Source organism: Ornithorhynchus anatinus, chromosome 4, assembly GCF_004115215.2.
Source record: "Ornithorhynchus anatinus isolate Pmale09 chromosome 4, mOrnAna1.pri.v4, whole genome shotgun sequence".
Classification (NCBI taxonomy): domain Eukaryota; kingdom Metazoa; phylum Chordata; class Mammalia; order Monotremata; family Ornithorhynchidae; genus Ornithorhynchus; species Ornithorhynchus anatinus.
The window spans coordinates 36249738-36265662 of NC_041731.1; the positions used below are offsets into that span (position 1 = coordinate 36249738).

A 15925-nucleotide genomic window follows, 5' to 3' on the forward strand; every position below is an offset into this window, starting at 1 on the left:
TTGCTAAGGACCAAGTAATGGAGGAAAGCCTTTTTGCACTGCACAACTGATCAGAACTCATTTCATCTAGCACACATGGAAATTCCCTGGTTTACGAGCCCAAGCTTCACAAAGATACACAAGGTCTCCCAAATCAACCTCACTAGCCCCAACCTCTCTCTCTACAGTATTGCCTCACTTTCTGACTCCAGGACATTTCTACCTGGACATCCTAACAGCATCTCAAAGCTCATCACATCCCATACTGAACTCCTCACCTTCTCTCCCCAGTAATCTCCTCCCAACTTTCCCTTCACTGTTGACATAGCTATCAATCTCTTCATCTCTCAAGCCTCGGCATTACCCTTGATTTCTCTCTCTATTTCAATTCCTACATTCATTCTGTCACCAAATCCTGTTAGTTCTTCCTTCACATCATCTCCCAAATCTGGCCCTTCCTCTTCACCCAGACTGCCATCATGCTAGCCCAAGCACCCGTCATATCCTAACTTGACTACTGCATCAAGCCTCCTTGTTGACCCCCTGGTCTCTACTCTCTCTCCAGTCTAGACTTCACCTCTGCGGTTGGGATCATTTTTCCTATTAATGTTCTGTGCATGTTTCCCCACTCCTCTGTAACTTCCAGTGATTCCTCACTCCTCTCCCGGTCAAAGAGAAATTCCTGTCCAGTGACTTTAAGGCACTCAATCGGCTTTCTCCCCATCTTATCCTCTCTTCTCTCCCACCTTACCCCCATTCACATGCTTCACTCCTTTCAACCTAACCTACTGTCTCGTTCCCATCTAATTGCTGACCTCTCGCTCATGCCCTCCATTTTGCCTGAAACTCCCTTTCCCTTCATATTGGAAGGCTTAACTTCAACTTCAAAGCCGTTCTGAAATCATCTCTCTTCCAATAATAATAATAATAATAATAATGATGATAATAATGATGGCATTTATTAAGCTCTATGTGCCAAGCACTGTTCTAAGTGCTGGGGGGGATACAAGGTGATCAGGTTGTCCCACGTGGGGCTCAGAGACTTAATCCCCATTTTACAGATGAGGCAACTGAGGCACAGAGAAGTGAAGTGACTTGCCCCAAGTCACAAAGTCACAAGTGGTGGAGCCTGGATTAGAACACACGACCTCTGACTCCCAAGCCCAGGGGGCTGCTTCAATAATAATAAATGATATTTGTTAAGTGCTGACGAGGTGCCAAGAATTTACTAAATGCTGGAGTAGATAAAAGATAATCAGGTTGGACACAGTCCCACAAGGGGCTTTCAGTCTAAGTAGGTGGGAAAATAGGTAAACATCTGTAAAATGGGAATTAAGACTGTGAGCCCAATGTGGGACAGGGACTGTGTCCAACCTGATGAGCTTATATCTACCCCAGTGCTTAGTACAGTGTCTGGAACATACTAAGCGTTTAACAAATACCATAACAAAAGGGGCAAAAAACTTAACAAAAGGTATTTCCCAGTTTACAGATGAGGAAATGGAGGTGCAGAGGAATGAGGTGATGCAACCAAGGTCATGCAGCAGGCAGTGGCAGAGCTGGAATCAGAATCCAGGTCCTCAGACTCCTAAATCCGTATTTGTTTCACTGGCCATAACTGCTTCCCCAGGAGACCTTCCCAGAGTAATCTCTCATCTCCCCAACCGATTTCCCCACCTCTCGCCCACTCTTCATTCATTCATATTTATTGAGAGCTTACTGTATGCAGAGCACTGTACTAAGCGCTTAGGAGAGTATAATACAACACTAAAGCTTCGGCATTTCTGCATCCCCTGAACACCTGGCTGAATATATCCACCACATGGCACTTCTGTACTCCTCTTTAAACTCTAAGTCTTCCCAATCTGTAATTTATCTTAGTATCTCTCCCGCTAAACTGCAAGCTCCTTGAGGTTGTGATAATGTCCCCTAACTCTACCGAACAGAGTCAGTGCTTTAGAAATATTATTTATTGATTCAATGGGGCAGCGACAGTTGGTTATCCTTCCTTCCCTGCATGGACATTCATCTTCAGATGAGCGTGAGTTTCAGATGCAACAGCAGCTGCTTGCCTGACCTTCCTGGGAGGGGGACACAGTTCACTTTGGCAATGGCTACTACATTGGGAAAACAGGAGCTGGAGGGCAAGCCCACAAGTGAAAATTCATGAAACAGACATTACTTCAGAAAAGACAGGGTAAAAAAACGGCTGAGTTGAATGAGCCTTCTTAAATCTTTATTCCTGTTTGTGGTGATCTTCCTGAGCTAGCTCTACTAAGGGATGTTTTTAAACGTATTTTGTCAGGACATTAAATTCTTTTGGGTGAAATCACCCTTGGGTTATGGTTACTGCTGAATCAAAGATGTGGCCAGGATGGCATGGCCAGGGTGCACTTCCTGGGGCAGCAGTCTCGGTGCCCCGTGATCCACCACTAAGATAAATTACAGAAAAGCAGCATGGCGTAGTGGTAGAGTACAGGCCTTGGAGTCAGAAGGTCATGGGTTCTAATCCTGAGCTCTGCCACTTGTCTGCTGCATGACCTTGGATAAGTCACTTCTCTGTGCCTCAGTTATTTCATCTGGAAATTGAGGATTGAGACAGTGGGCCCCTGGTGGGACAGGGACTGTGTCCAACCCGATTTGCTTGCATCCACCCCAGCGCTTAGAACAGTGTTTGATACAAAGCAAGCACTTAACAAGTACCACAATTATTATTATTATCATTGTTCCATGCCCAGGAGGGAGATGACACAGATCTCCGCTGATGTCAGCATCCGTCCCTCCCATTACCATTGCTGCTTGGTTGCTCAGTTGATAGTAGGCTCATTGTGGGCAGGGAATGTGTCTGTTCCTTGTTATATTGTACTCTCCCAGGCGCTTAGTATAGCTCTCTGCACACAGTCAACTCTCAGTAAATATGACTGACTGGTTGGTAGCAGCAGCAGAAAGGTGGGGAGTACTTGAAGCCAACCATGAAGCCACTGCCACTGTCCAAGGTAAAAAGTAAGAGGCAGTGGGCCCAGGAGAGAGGACTTTCCTTCAATAGTATTTATTGAGCGCTTACTATGTGCAGAACACTGTACTAAGCTCTTGGAATGAACAAGTCGGCAACAGATAGAGACGGTCCCTGCCCTTTGACGGGCTTACGGTCTAATCGGGGGAGGCGGGCAGACGAGAACGATGGCAATAAATAGAGTCAAGGGGAAGAACATGTCGTAAAAACAATGGCAAATAAATAGAATCAGGGTGATGTACATCTCATTAAACCAAATAAATAGGGTGATGAAGATATAGACAGTTGAGCGGACGAGTACAGTGCTGAGGGGGTGGGACGGGAGAGGGGGAGGAGCAGAGGGAAAGGGGGGAGAAGAGGGTTTAGCTGCGGAGAGGTGAAGGGGGGGTAGAGGGAGCAGAGGGAAAAAGGGGGGAGCTCAGTCTGGGAAGGCCTCTTGGAGGAGGTGAGCTTTAAGTAGGGATTTGAAGAGGGGAAGAGAATTAGATCGCCGGAGGTGAGGAGGGAGGGCGTTCCGGGACCGCGGGAGGACGTGGCCACGGGGCACAGCCCTGGTTAAGATCTACTCTGGATCCACTTTTGGGAAGAACAGAACGTCTTCCTCTCTGGCCAGCAACGAAGCCCGTGGTTAAACAGGAGGAGCGACCTACATTCTCATGAAAGAAGGGATGAAGTGAACAAAACACGCGAGAAGAGAGAAAAAAGGAAACCATTCTCTCCGCATCCTCAGCAACTTAGGCCAGACCACTGAACTCAACTGATGATAGCCCCTCTTATACTGTAGCCTTGTGGAAGAATCTTGATTCTTCCTGTCACTCCTTCCTACTGGTCTCCTTTTTTTAATGGGATTTGTTGAGCACCTGTGTGCCAGGTACTGTACTAAGCACTGGGGTAAACATCAGCTAATCAGATGGACACAGCTCACGTCCCACAAGGAGCTCACAGTCTTAATCTCCATTTTACAGATGAGGAAACGAAAGCACAGAGAAGTTAAGTGACTGGCTCGAGGTCATCCACCAGACAAGTGGTGGAGTTGGGATTAGAAGCTAGATCCTTCTGGCTCCCAGGCCCGTGCTCTATCCATTAGGCCGCGCTGCTTCCTCTTAGCAGTATGCTGAGAACACCAGTGTCGGCCTGCCGGCGGAGTCTCCGTTCTCCCTTCAAACCTCAATCCCCATGAAAAGCTAATAAACAGATAACAGAAAGGAGAGGCGGCACTTATTCTGTTTCTTTTAGGCCCACTGCCTGACTTCTTTAAGGTTCCAAGCACACGGTAATTTGCCACGCTGATTGAGAGATAATCGGTTTGTTGTCGTGTGTGCATTTGTTTCGCTGGCTTCCAGGAGCATCGACTCCAAGACGTCCCTAAACCAAATGCAAAGGAGATGCAGAGAGTGCGAGGGAGGAGAGGCTAGGAAACTGACTGCAATGAAATCCTCGTGATCAACACTGACTAGGTCAGGAAATGCAAAAGGAAAACAAATGCGTTCCTGGCATAGCTTCCAATTGATTTTCTGCCACAGAGGCAAAAGCCAGCTGCTTTGTTAATTATTCATGAGGTTTGGCTACAAGAGGGAATACGGAGGGGGCTCAGGCAAGTCGGTCGGAGGTGGGAAATCTGCATATGCAGATTGCACACGAGGGATGGACGGGACGGAAGGCAATGTCCACTACAGTTTTGGAGGTTCTGGTTGCTGTGGCACTGTGAATTGAGTATTTCTGGCTGGAAATGGTATACCCTAAGCTCCAGCAGACCAAATTCTCAGTCATCAGACCAGAACATGGGTAGAGCTGCTAGCAGACACCTCTGTGTTTTGGTATTTGATGGTGTGACAGTCCATAGGTTCCTTTTTGTCGGTCTACTGCAGGTCGGTGATGGCAAACGAAACAGGGAATTGCAATGTGGCACCGATTTACTATGATGTAAGTATAAATTTGGGAATGGGCTCCTCTCCTTTGTCTTCAAGAATAATGTGGTATTTATTAAGCATTTACTATATGCCAACCATGCTTCTAAGCACTAAGGTACACAGGGTCCCCTCCCCTCAGCACTGTACTCGTCCGCTCAACCGTATATAGCTTCATTACCCTATTTATTTTGCTAATGAGATGTACATCGCCTTGATTCTATTTATTTGCTATTGTTTTAATGAGATGTTCTTCCCCTTGATTCTATTTATTGCCATTGTTCTTGTCTGTCTGTCTCCCCCGATGAGACTGTAAGCCCATCAAAGGGCAGGGACTGTCTCTATCTGTTGCCGATTTGTGCATTCCAAGCACTTAGTACAGTGCTCTGCACATAGTAAGCGCTCAATAAATACTATTGAATGAATGAATGAATGAATCATATTAGCACGGTCTACTGGATAGAGCACGGGCCGGCGAGTCAGAGGAACCTGGGTTCTAATCTTGGCTCCACCACTTATCTGTTGTGTGACCTAAGGCAGAGTCACTTCACTTCTCTGTGGCTCAGTTACCTCATCTGGAAAATGGGGATTAAGATTGTGAATTCCATGTGGGACAGGGAATGTGTCCAACCTGATTAGTATGTATTTACCCCAGCGCTTAGAACAGTGCACGACACATAATAAGTACTTAAACATCATCATATCAGACATCGTCCCCCTTCAATATGGCACTCACAGTGTAAAGGATACTTAAATCCCCATTTTACAGATGAGGAAAGTGAGGCGCTGAGAAGTTAAGTGATTTACCCAAGGTCACACAGCAGGCAAGTGGAGGAGTAAAGATTAGAACCTAGGTCTCTTGATATCAAGCTCTGTGTTCTTTCCACTAGGCCACGTTGCTTCTTGAATTTGCTCCTTGTTACGGGCGATGTCACAGAGAGAAGGAAGCTCTGAGTCACATCATTACTGGATCTCTTTTTCCTTCTCTGAAGTTACAAGGCTGAGCTAGTAGGTTCTGAGGGCACCCTCTGCCCCTTCTCAAGATGGCATGGATTGCTCTTTCATGGTCCTGTTAGCCTGGTTTCACTTAGTCCTCCCTCAGACTTTCTCTGGGGGGAAGCTCCAACCCACCGAGGGGGTCAGACAAACCGGCTCTGCCCTCCTCTCCCAAGGATTCTCTGACGCATCTAGACCAGTCTAGGCCTGTGGAGTCCTTGGCAAACAGGCACAGATCCCTCAAAACATTTGGGCACAACTGGAATGTTTTCAAGTCCTCAGGGAAGAGCAACAACTGTCAGCTAATATTTGGGCTGCTGTTTCTGACTCCTGGTCAGTAAATTACTTAACGTTCATGATCAGAGTTAAGAGAAATGAACAAAAAAGTGTTTTTCACGCCATGTTTTCTGTTGGGATTAAAACCTCAGCTCCATTGATGGTACTGAGGAGCAGGAGTGCTGCAACAGTTTGTGGTCTTGTCAGACTTTCGTTATCTCTATGAGCAGCAGCGTGACCATGACATGCAGCATGGCCACGAAAAGCAGCGTGGCTGAGTGGAAAGATCACAGGTCTGGGAGTCAGAAGGACCTGGTTCTGATCCTGGCTCTGCCACATGACTTCTGGGTGACTACTATGGGAAAATTACTTAACTTCTTTGTGCCTCAATTCCCTCATCTGTAAAATGGGGATTACGACTGAGCCCCACGTGGGACATGGACTGTGTACAACCTGATTAGCTTCTATCCATCTCAGTGTTCTGTACAGTGTGCGTGGAACATAGTAAGTGCCTAACCAACACCATTAAAAAAAAGGGAAAATCCAAGTTCCTGAGAACATGAGAGGGTCTGGAAGTTACTTATCACCCTTAATTATAAGATTTTGTAGATGATTACCGGGAGGGCAGCAGCATAAGACCCACCTCACACAAGCGAAAGGTCCACTTGGGAAATATTCAACCAATGAAACCGATCCAAACTGAACCCAAGTTGGCTAAGACTTAAGAGGCATATCAGATTTGCTGGGCACCAGACTCTTAAGAATAGAGTCAGCCACTTGCCTCAAGGCACAAATTGAATTTTACTGAATTCCCTTTAGGAGGGGAAAAAAAAAGAGCAGTGGAAAAAAAAAAGACTGAGCTGAGCTGCCAGAATGATACTGGGTTATCCACAAGGATTAGGCAGGAGAGCTCTTCAGATGCCAATGAAAGAAGATGTTGGTTATCTAATAGACACCTGCTCTGTCATCCCAGGAAGCTGAATAATAAGCCACCAATCAGTAACCATTCTGATTTTTACTGCTTTCAACTACTTAACTAGGTCTAAGGGAGAAACCGGGAATGACTCAATTATACTCCACAAAGTAATAATCAATATTTCAGCTCCCGGAGAGAGAAGAGGACAGGATGCCTCTTTTCCTATTGGAAGCCAAGTTCAGCATGCTTACCCCTTCTAAAAGAAATCCAAAACAGGAATGGCATTTAGCAAAATGTGAAGCAGTGTGGCCTAATGTTGAGAGTATCGGCCTGGAAGTCAGAGGCGCTGGGTTCTAATCCCAGGTCTGGCACTTGTCTGCTTTGTGATCTTGGGTAAGTCATTTAACTACTCTGTGGCTCAGTTACCTCAACTGTAAAATGGGGATTAAAACTGTGAGCGCATGTAGGATGTGGATTGTGTCCAACCTTATCTACCCCAGTGCTTAGTAGAGTGCCTGGCACACAGTAAGTGCTTAACACACACAATTAAAAAAACAAATCACTGCATCTCTTTTGTCTTTTGGAATATAAACCCTCCAAGGGAAAAGGGAATATCCATTCATTCATTCATTCAACAGTATTTATTGAGCGCTTACTATGTGCAGAGCACTGTACTAAGTGCTTGGAATGTACAAATCGGTAACAGATCTATTTTACATGCTGCGGTCAAAGACCAGCCCATAATATATTAAAACATAAAGAGTTTACTATTTTACTTAAAGGTCAATTTTTCTGAGTAGGAGCTTATTTCAGCATCTGCATTCCTCTGTGACCAGAAGATCCTTTCAGAGGGAAAAGCTGCTTCAATAGGCTTGACCAGGAAAGGGACACTCCAAGCTTTTAACATCTCAGTGCTAATTTTACCTACACCAGTTATCCTAAAATCAACTCCTTTCCTTCAAATTCCAACTCAGTTACAAAATGGCACTTTTAATTCTTTTCTGCACTCACCAGCCCCCATACTAGAGATGAGATCTAACTAAAGTTTGTGGTTTCAAGGCTTATTCAACAGCAATTCTCCTGACTAGTTTATACAGCAAATCGCCCTGTGTCCTGGGTTCAGAACTCCTAGGTTGTGGGTCTGGGACCTTCGAACTTCCCAGTGGTGAGTTTCCGACACAATACAGAAAGAAGCAATGGCAAGAGAAAATGGAAAAGAAAAATCGACCCTGAAGATCCAAGTGGTCGGGTCAAAGCTCCGTTGATCCGGCTCCTAACATAAGCCAAGCTAAGACCCCGTTTGTGCAAAACACATGAAAGGATGAAATTAACATTTAATATCGTGTTAAAGCCTTCTGTGCCTATTTCGAAACCCTTCAGAACCACTGGGCTTGAAGGCTCCCCTGGATGAGTGGAGAATGCTGGTTGGCCCACCAGATCGGATAGGGGCCGGGGGCTCGATCTGAGAAATCCCCTCAGAAATCTACTGACCTTTCTTTGCCCAGGAGACCGTCTCCTTGCTGGAGTGCACGTAATTTTCGAACTCCGTCTGCAAGACTGTGGCTCGCTCGCGAATTTCCTGAGGGCCCACATTGCTGGATTTCTGGGAGGACGGTTGAGGATTAAAGGGAAGACAGAATCTGAGTCAGGAATAATGAAGCAGTTTATAATAGATTTAATAACAGTAAAATCACACAGTAACCACCCAGGGGCCAACAGGGGTAATCCTTTCAATATTACTAGGGAAAAAAACGGATATATAAAGATGTTAAAGTCAGCAAAGACGAGGATGGCTTTGTGAGAAGAGCAAACCCATTTTAATTTTTTGTTTCTGACCCCTTCTCTCCCAAACTCAGAATGTCAGCCCATCAGTGACCGTTAGAATTCACTAGGTTCCAGTTCAGGCATTTAAAAATGTCACTGAAAACGGTTTGCAAAAAAACCAATCACATTCCTGACCCATCCGGAGTAGCTCCTCTATTTTATGCTCCTTTCACTTTCCCGCAATCAACTTTTTTTTGATGGAGTTTTCAACAGTTATCAGTCTGATATTTAGCCTAAAATTTACTTCTATCCACAAATACAGACATGATTTCCTAGTACACCAGTGTTCACTCCATTTGATTTGTCTCCAGTTCAGGGATCATAGGTACATAAATGAGCATATCTAGCTCTCCTGTAACATAAGGGATGCATTCTTGCTAAACTCCTTGTTCAGGAAAACCACGTTGAAGTACTCACCCACTCCACTGCCATATGCATCAATCAATCAATGGTATTTATTGAATGCTTACTGTGTGCAGAGCATTGGACTAAGCACTTGGGAGCGTACAATATAACAGAGTTAGTAGTCACGTTCCCTGACTTCAGAAGCTTACGGCCTAGTGGGAAAGGTACACATACACAAACATACACAGATTTCTTTGGACAATGCAGAAAAGTTGTACCCAGAACAGTCTCGTTACTGAACATTCCCTAATTCCTAAATGACTTTCTAGTCAGATGCAGAGTCAAAACACATGTTCTAGCAGAATGAGTGTAGATCTAAACCAGAATGGCCCTCGAATGAGTTATATTTCTCTCCAATTTAAATCATCCCTTCTCTCACTCCAGAACACACTCGAAAGCACATCTTCCCCATGGTTTGCATTCTCCACCTGGAGACCAGAAATCAATGGACCCATCAGGCCAACATGGAGCTATACCTAAAGCTTTGATGGGCGCGTAATCTGGCAACAAATAAAGGACACAAAACAGGTACCCCAGGTTAGAGTCTCTGATAGACTATAAGCTTGTTGTGGGCAGGGAATGTGTCTATTTTTATATTGTACTCTTCCAAGTGCTACGTACAGTGCTCTGCACACAATAAGGGTCCGGGTGGGAAGATAATAAGTTCTGCTTTGGACTTGCTTAGTTTGAGGTGTCAGCAGGACATCCAAGTAGAGATGACCTGAAGGCAGGAGGAAATCCAGAACTGCAGACAGAGAGAGATAGGGGCTGGAGATGTAGATTTGCAAATCATCAGCTTAGAGATGGTAGTCGAAGCCAAGGGAGCGAATGAGTCCTCAAAGGGAGTGGGTGTTGATGGAGATTAGAAGGGGGCCTAGAACTGAGCCTTGAGGGTCTCCCACAGCTAGGGGGTGGGAGTAAGGGGAGGAGCCTGTAAAAGAGATGGAGAAGGAGTGGTCACAGAGATAGGAAGAGAATCGGGAGAGGACAGTGCCAGTAAAGCCAAGGCTTGATGATGTTTCCAGGAGAAGAGGGTGGTCCACAGTATCGAAGGCAACTGAGAGGTAAAGGAGATTAGGATGGAGTAAAGGCTGTTGGATTTGGCAAGAAGGAGATCACTGGTGACCTGTGAGAGGGCAGTTTTGGTGGAGTGAAGGAGGCGGAAGCCAGATTGGAGGACAAGGAGAGAATTGGAAGAGAGAAAGGAAGCAGCAGAATTAGACAATTCATTCAAGGAGTATGGAGAGGAATCTCAATAGTGATGTTTAGCCGCATCCTTCCTCTGGCCTGGAACTCCCGCACCTTCAAATATCTCAGACCACCACTCTCCCCTCCTTTAAAAGCCTTAATAAAATCAAATCTCCTCCAAGAGGCCTTCCCTGACTTAAGCCCTCATTGCCCCTACTCCTCTTCCCTTCCGTGTCACCTAAGCACTTGGATCTGAACCCTTTAATCATTTGATATTCACCCCACCTTCAGTCTCACATAATTTGTATACAAATTGGAATTTATTCATTCATTCATCCAATAGTACTCATTGAGCGCTTACTAAGTGCAGAGCACTGTAATAAGCATTTGGAATGTACAATTCGGCAACCAGATAGAGACGATCCCTGCCGAATGATGGGCTCACAGTCTAATCGGGGGAGACAGACGGACAAAGACAAGACAACGTAATCACGATAAATAGAAAAAAGGGGATGTACACTTCATAATAGGGTAATAAAAATACAAATAAGCACAGTGCAGAAGGGAGGGGAAGGAAGGGGGGAGGAGCAGAGGGTAAGGGGGCTTAGTTGAGGGGAAGTGAAGGGAGGAAGGGGGAGGGAGCAGAGGGCGGAGGGGGAGCAGAGAGGGAGCAGAGGGAAGAGGGGAAGCTCAGTCTGGGAAGGCCTCTTGGAGGAGGTGAGCTTTCAGTAGGGCTTTGAAGAGGGGAAGAGAGTTAGTTTGGCGGAGGTGAGGAGGGAGGGCATTCCGGGACAGCGGGAGGATGTGGGCCAGAGGTCGACGGCAGGATAGGTGCGAACGGGGAATGGTGAGGAGGTGAGCGGCACAGGAGCGGAGCGTGCGGGGTGGGCAGTAGAAAGAGAGAAGGGAGGACAGGTAGGAGGGGTCAAGGTGATGGAGAGCCTCGAAGCCCAGAGTGAGGAGTTTTTGTTTCATGCGGAGGTTGATAGGCAACCACTGGAGGTTTTTAAGGAAGGGAGTGACATGCCCAGAGCGTTTCTGCAGGAAGATGATCCGGGCAGCGGAATGAAGAATAGACTGGAGTGGGGAGAGACGGGAGATAGGGAGATCAGAGAGAAGGCTGACACAATAATCCAGCTGGGATATTTATGAGAGCTTGTACCAGTATTTTAATGTCTATCTCTTTCTCTTGACTGTAAGTTCTTTGAGGGAAAGGGATCATGTCTACCAACTCTTGTACTGTACTCCCCCAAGTGCTTAGTACAGTGCTCTGTATACAGTAAGTGCTCAGTAAATACCAATGATTGTTACCACTCTATTTTATTATACTCTCCCCAGTGCTTAGTAATCCTCTGCACACAGAAAAGTGCTGAAATATCACTGACTGATTGATTGATTGGTGGACACAGACTATTTTACCATGAGACTACACCTTCATGTGGGTTTTCTGAATGGCTGAACAGTCTTCCCAAATGAAAGCAGCAGGAGCCAGGAATACTGGCAGTTCCTTAGTGCTGTTTTCTCCCCAACACCAGCCAGTCTGGGGCTCAGAGATGCCTTCAGGTAATCAATAATAATAATAACTGTGGTATCTGTTAAGCCCTTACCATGTGCCAGTCACCGCACTAAACGCTGGGGTGGATACAAGCAAATGGGGTCAGACACAGTCCCTGTCCCACATGGGGCTCACAGTCTCGAACACCATTTTCCAGATGAGGTTACTGTGGCACAGAGAAAGTGAAATGACTTGCCCAAGGTCACTCAGCAGTCAAGTGGTGGAGCTGGGATTAGAACCCACATGAAGGGTGCCTCAGCATGGTAGAAGGACAGAGGTGGAGGTTGACAAGGCCCAAAATGCTGTATCTGGAAACCAGACCGACCTGATAATGTCACTCTTCCTGGGGTGGGTCCTGAAGTGAGCTGAGTGGGATAAGTCCTAAAATCTCAGTTCTACTGACCAGGTGCAGTCCCTGCTCACATTCGGTTGAAGCCTTCCCCTGGGTCTTCCTGCCTCGTGCAGCCTCAGACCACAGAGCTTACACCAGGCAGACCCAAACATCATGAGGTGCGCTGACAAGAACTCGAAAGAGAATAAACTCCTCGGCGCTGGACAGTTGCCCCCCCTTCTCTATTCCCCCCAGCACCCCAACAGGATCCCTTTTCACTTTACTGCCAGAGGAATGAGGAGGGCAAAAGAACCCAGAAGACTCAGCTCTCTGATCACTGTACCTCTCCCTGTTTAATAGAGATTTAACAACGTGAAAATGTGTTTTTAGTTTAGTCAAATTATCCCTTGCCACCTGTTTAGTTGATGACAGTGAGCCTGATTTCGCAGTACATGGTCCCCCAAGGGTTTTCTTCGCTAAAACGTCAAGAGAAAAGTGAGCCAGGAGCTGTGTTACGCAAGTGGACATTTGCTGTTGTCATTAACAAGGCGTTTTTTCCTCCCCTTAACTGATGTGAAACGCAAACTTTTTTTTTTTGCCGCCCTCCTTTCGTTAAGCCGTCTCAGCAGTGCAACTGTCACCTTCCCGGCGTTTTTTAATATGAATGTGAAATTAGCGAGGATGCCCTTTCCCCCGGCGGACAGAATCCTCTGTTATTAAAAAGTAAAGCACTTTAATAATGAAAACTTTTTCCTCTTTTTCCTGTGTTTTAACTGTTTAAAATTAATGAGAAGGGCAGAACGGTTGTCAAAGCGATATTGAAAGCCGGGCAGCCAGGACCGAATAAGCACGAAAATCCCTCTAGAGTGTTAAATAAACAGAGCTTCAGCCCTCTCTGAATCCCTCTGTTGGTTATTGTATACATTCTGTAACAGCACTCAGAATAGATCTGAGAGCCAGGGAGGCAGAAAGGTTTCAGAATTCCAATAAAGGCCTCAAATTAAAGACAGCCTGGTGCGAATTCCAGGAGAAAATTAAAGAGACCTCAAGCTTAAGTGACAGGTGACTTGCTTCTGTGTCACAACTGTCAGGGGATTTAGTGATAATATGGCAATATATTACAAAGGGCTTTTCTTATTCCCCCCTTTAGGTTTCAAAATGAGGCATCTTTTCTTCCTAACAAAAAATTTATATATATATATATATTTATCTATCTATATATTCCATATAGACACACACACATATATGTGTGTGTAATATATATGGAAAAATCAGAGATGAAACTAGGTATACAGTTTTGAACTAGTGAGTTCAGCCCGAGAAAAATAAATGAAAAAGTTATTGGTAGAAAATATTACACACTTAACGAAAAATCTTTCACCTTTGTCTCATCCTCACTTACCTCCTCCTGAAAGACATATATTTTAAAACTCCCCCTCCTGAAAACGCATAAGGCAATTGTGAGTTGTTGTCTTCTTGGGATGGTAGTCTAAGTGTAAATTTAAAACTGAAGGGGTCAGTGCTCTGCCGCACAATCTGAAGCTCTGGCCAGGAAAAATGGTCCTTTAATGAGAAGAGGTCAAACCACTGAAGGTATATGAACGCTCCAAAGACTGGATGCCCCTCCCTCAAAGACACATTGATTCAGTGTATTGGTTAATGAAGTGAACTGGCAACCAATGGATGGTAAAAACGATGGCTGAAAGTCACCTTCCATTCTATATGCATTCATAGCAATAGACCGTGAGGTCTTTGATCGTGGGGAGGAAAGACGTAAGCCAAAAGGAAATACCACCACTAGCTAGGAAAGTTTAGAGGTGCAATTTGTGGGAACAAGAAAACAGTAAGAGATGGTCGGACTGGCAAAGCATATAAATCGATGGGTGAAAGAAAAAGGAAGGTTGGGAGCAATTTCTTGTCCGAGAAAATGTCTGAGGAAGCAGAAACCCAGGAATGTCTAATTAAGCTGCCAAATGGTCAAAGGCCCTGGAATGATATGGGCCAAGACGCCGGGGAACTAAAAGATGGGGTGTTAAACACATAAAGAAAGACTATGTGATGGTTTAAAACCAAGCATGAAGAACTGCAGTTGAAACTTGCTCCTGGTACTAATGCGTTACACAAACACAGAAATGAGGAATTGTCTAGGGGGAGAAGGGAAAATGGATATGGAACTATGAAAAGGGCAGCGATGGAATGGCTGAGAAGCAGTCAAAATATTAAATGTTTGAATTGATACATTTTAATGTAATTTTGCTTATATGGACTGTTTTTAATCAGAGGATTTCTATTAAAAACAAGATAAAGCAACACTTGATAGGAACAAGAACTCATGGCAAAGACAATATTTTGTTTGTTTTTGTAAAGCTGAAACAGATGAGCCCCGGATAAGTAGGGCAAAAATGTTATTTTTAGGATGTGTGCTTTTAAAAGTTTAAGCCAGAACATCTCAAGCTACCAAGATGTTTTAAAACAAAATGAAAAATTTCAGTTTAATCACTTCATTGCTTGGCTGATTTCTAACCCCACAATCCCTAGAACCTTGAGGTTTTTTCCCGGCAAAGTTGAAAGATCAAATTTATTCTCTTTGTAGGTGTGTGAACATTCGCACCCCAAGACGTATCCATATATATTTTATATAGCTAAATATGAAATATACATTTTACAGATGCTTCACTCGCTTTCTGTCTGTTCGTAGAAGCCCCAAAATGCATGTGCCAAAGGAGTACTTATAATGGACTTCAATCAAACAGGAAAGGGAAGAGTAGCATTATAATGAGATTTCTGCACAAGTGCATGATTAATTGTACTTATAACATACATGACTACCTATGTTAGACTGTGAGTTAGAAATGACCACATCATTTATATGAGACGAAGAGTGTGAAAATGTTCACGCAAAGTAGAATTAAAAGTTACCCTCGGTGTATACACGCCACTTTTTTTCCCCCCACTATTCGATTTATATCAATCTGTCTTGGAAAGCCTTTTTAAACGAGCAAGTAGAGCAAAACCCAGAATGACAATGAAGTTCAATGTACCCCACACATCCCAACGGATCTTCCTGAATGCCTCTCCAACTGAAGGTGTTTTGAAAAGCACTGGGGGTAACAGTCACCGCCCAAAAGTCCCTGAAACTACCCAACGAGAAGAGGCTATCTTCACTTACAGTACAGATTTTCATTTCCTCTCTTCACTTTGCCAAAAGATGGAGCAAAATCCAGATGCGCAAGATAGTGGCCCGCTCAGGAATAATAACAATTATGTTATTTGTTAAGCAGTTACTATGTGCCAGGCACCGGGGTAGATACAAGCAAATTGGGCTAGACACACTCCCTGTCCCATGTGGGGCTCACCATCTCAATCCCCATTTTACAGATGAGGTAACTGAGGCACAGTGAAGTCAAGTGACTTGTTCAAGGTCACAGAGCAGACAAGTGGTGGAGGCAGGATTAGAACCCATGACTTACTGACTTCCAGGCCTGTGGGAGTCACAGTGGGATAGGAAGCCAAAATACAGGAAGATATGTACAGT

The 15925-nt window shown here is 44.9% G+C and overlaps 1 protein-coding gene across 1 annotated transcript in view; it reads right to left on the reverse strand.

Annotated features, from left to right (window-relative positions):
- The window catches only part of DDX31 (DEAD-box helicase 31), an 88843-nt gene that overhangs the window by 26524 nt on the left and 46394 nt on the right, over positions 1-15925 (reverse strand). The window contains exon 18 of the mRNA XM_029063741.2: positions 8579-8690. Within this exon, the coding sequence (XP_028919574.1) occupies positions 8579-8690 (112 nt within the window). The remainder of the gene's footprint in view (positions 1-8578; positions 8691-15925) is intronic.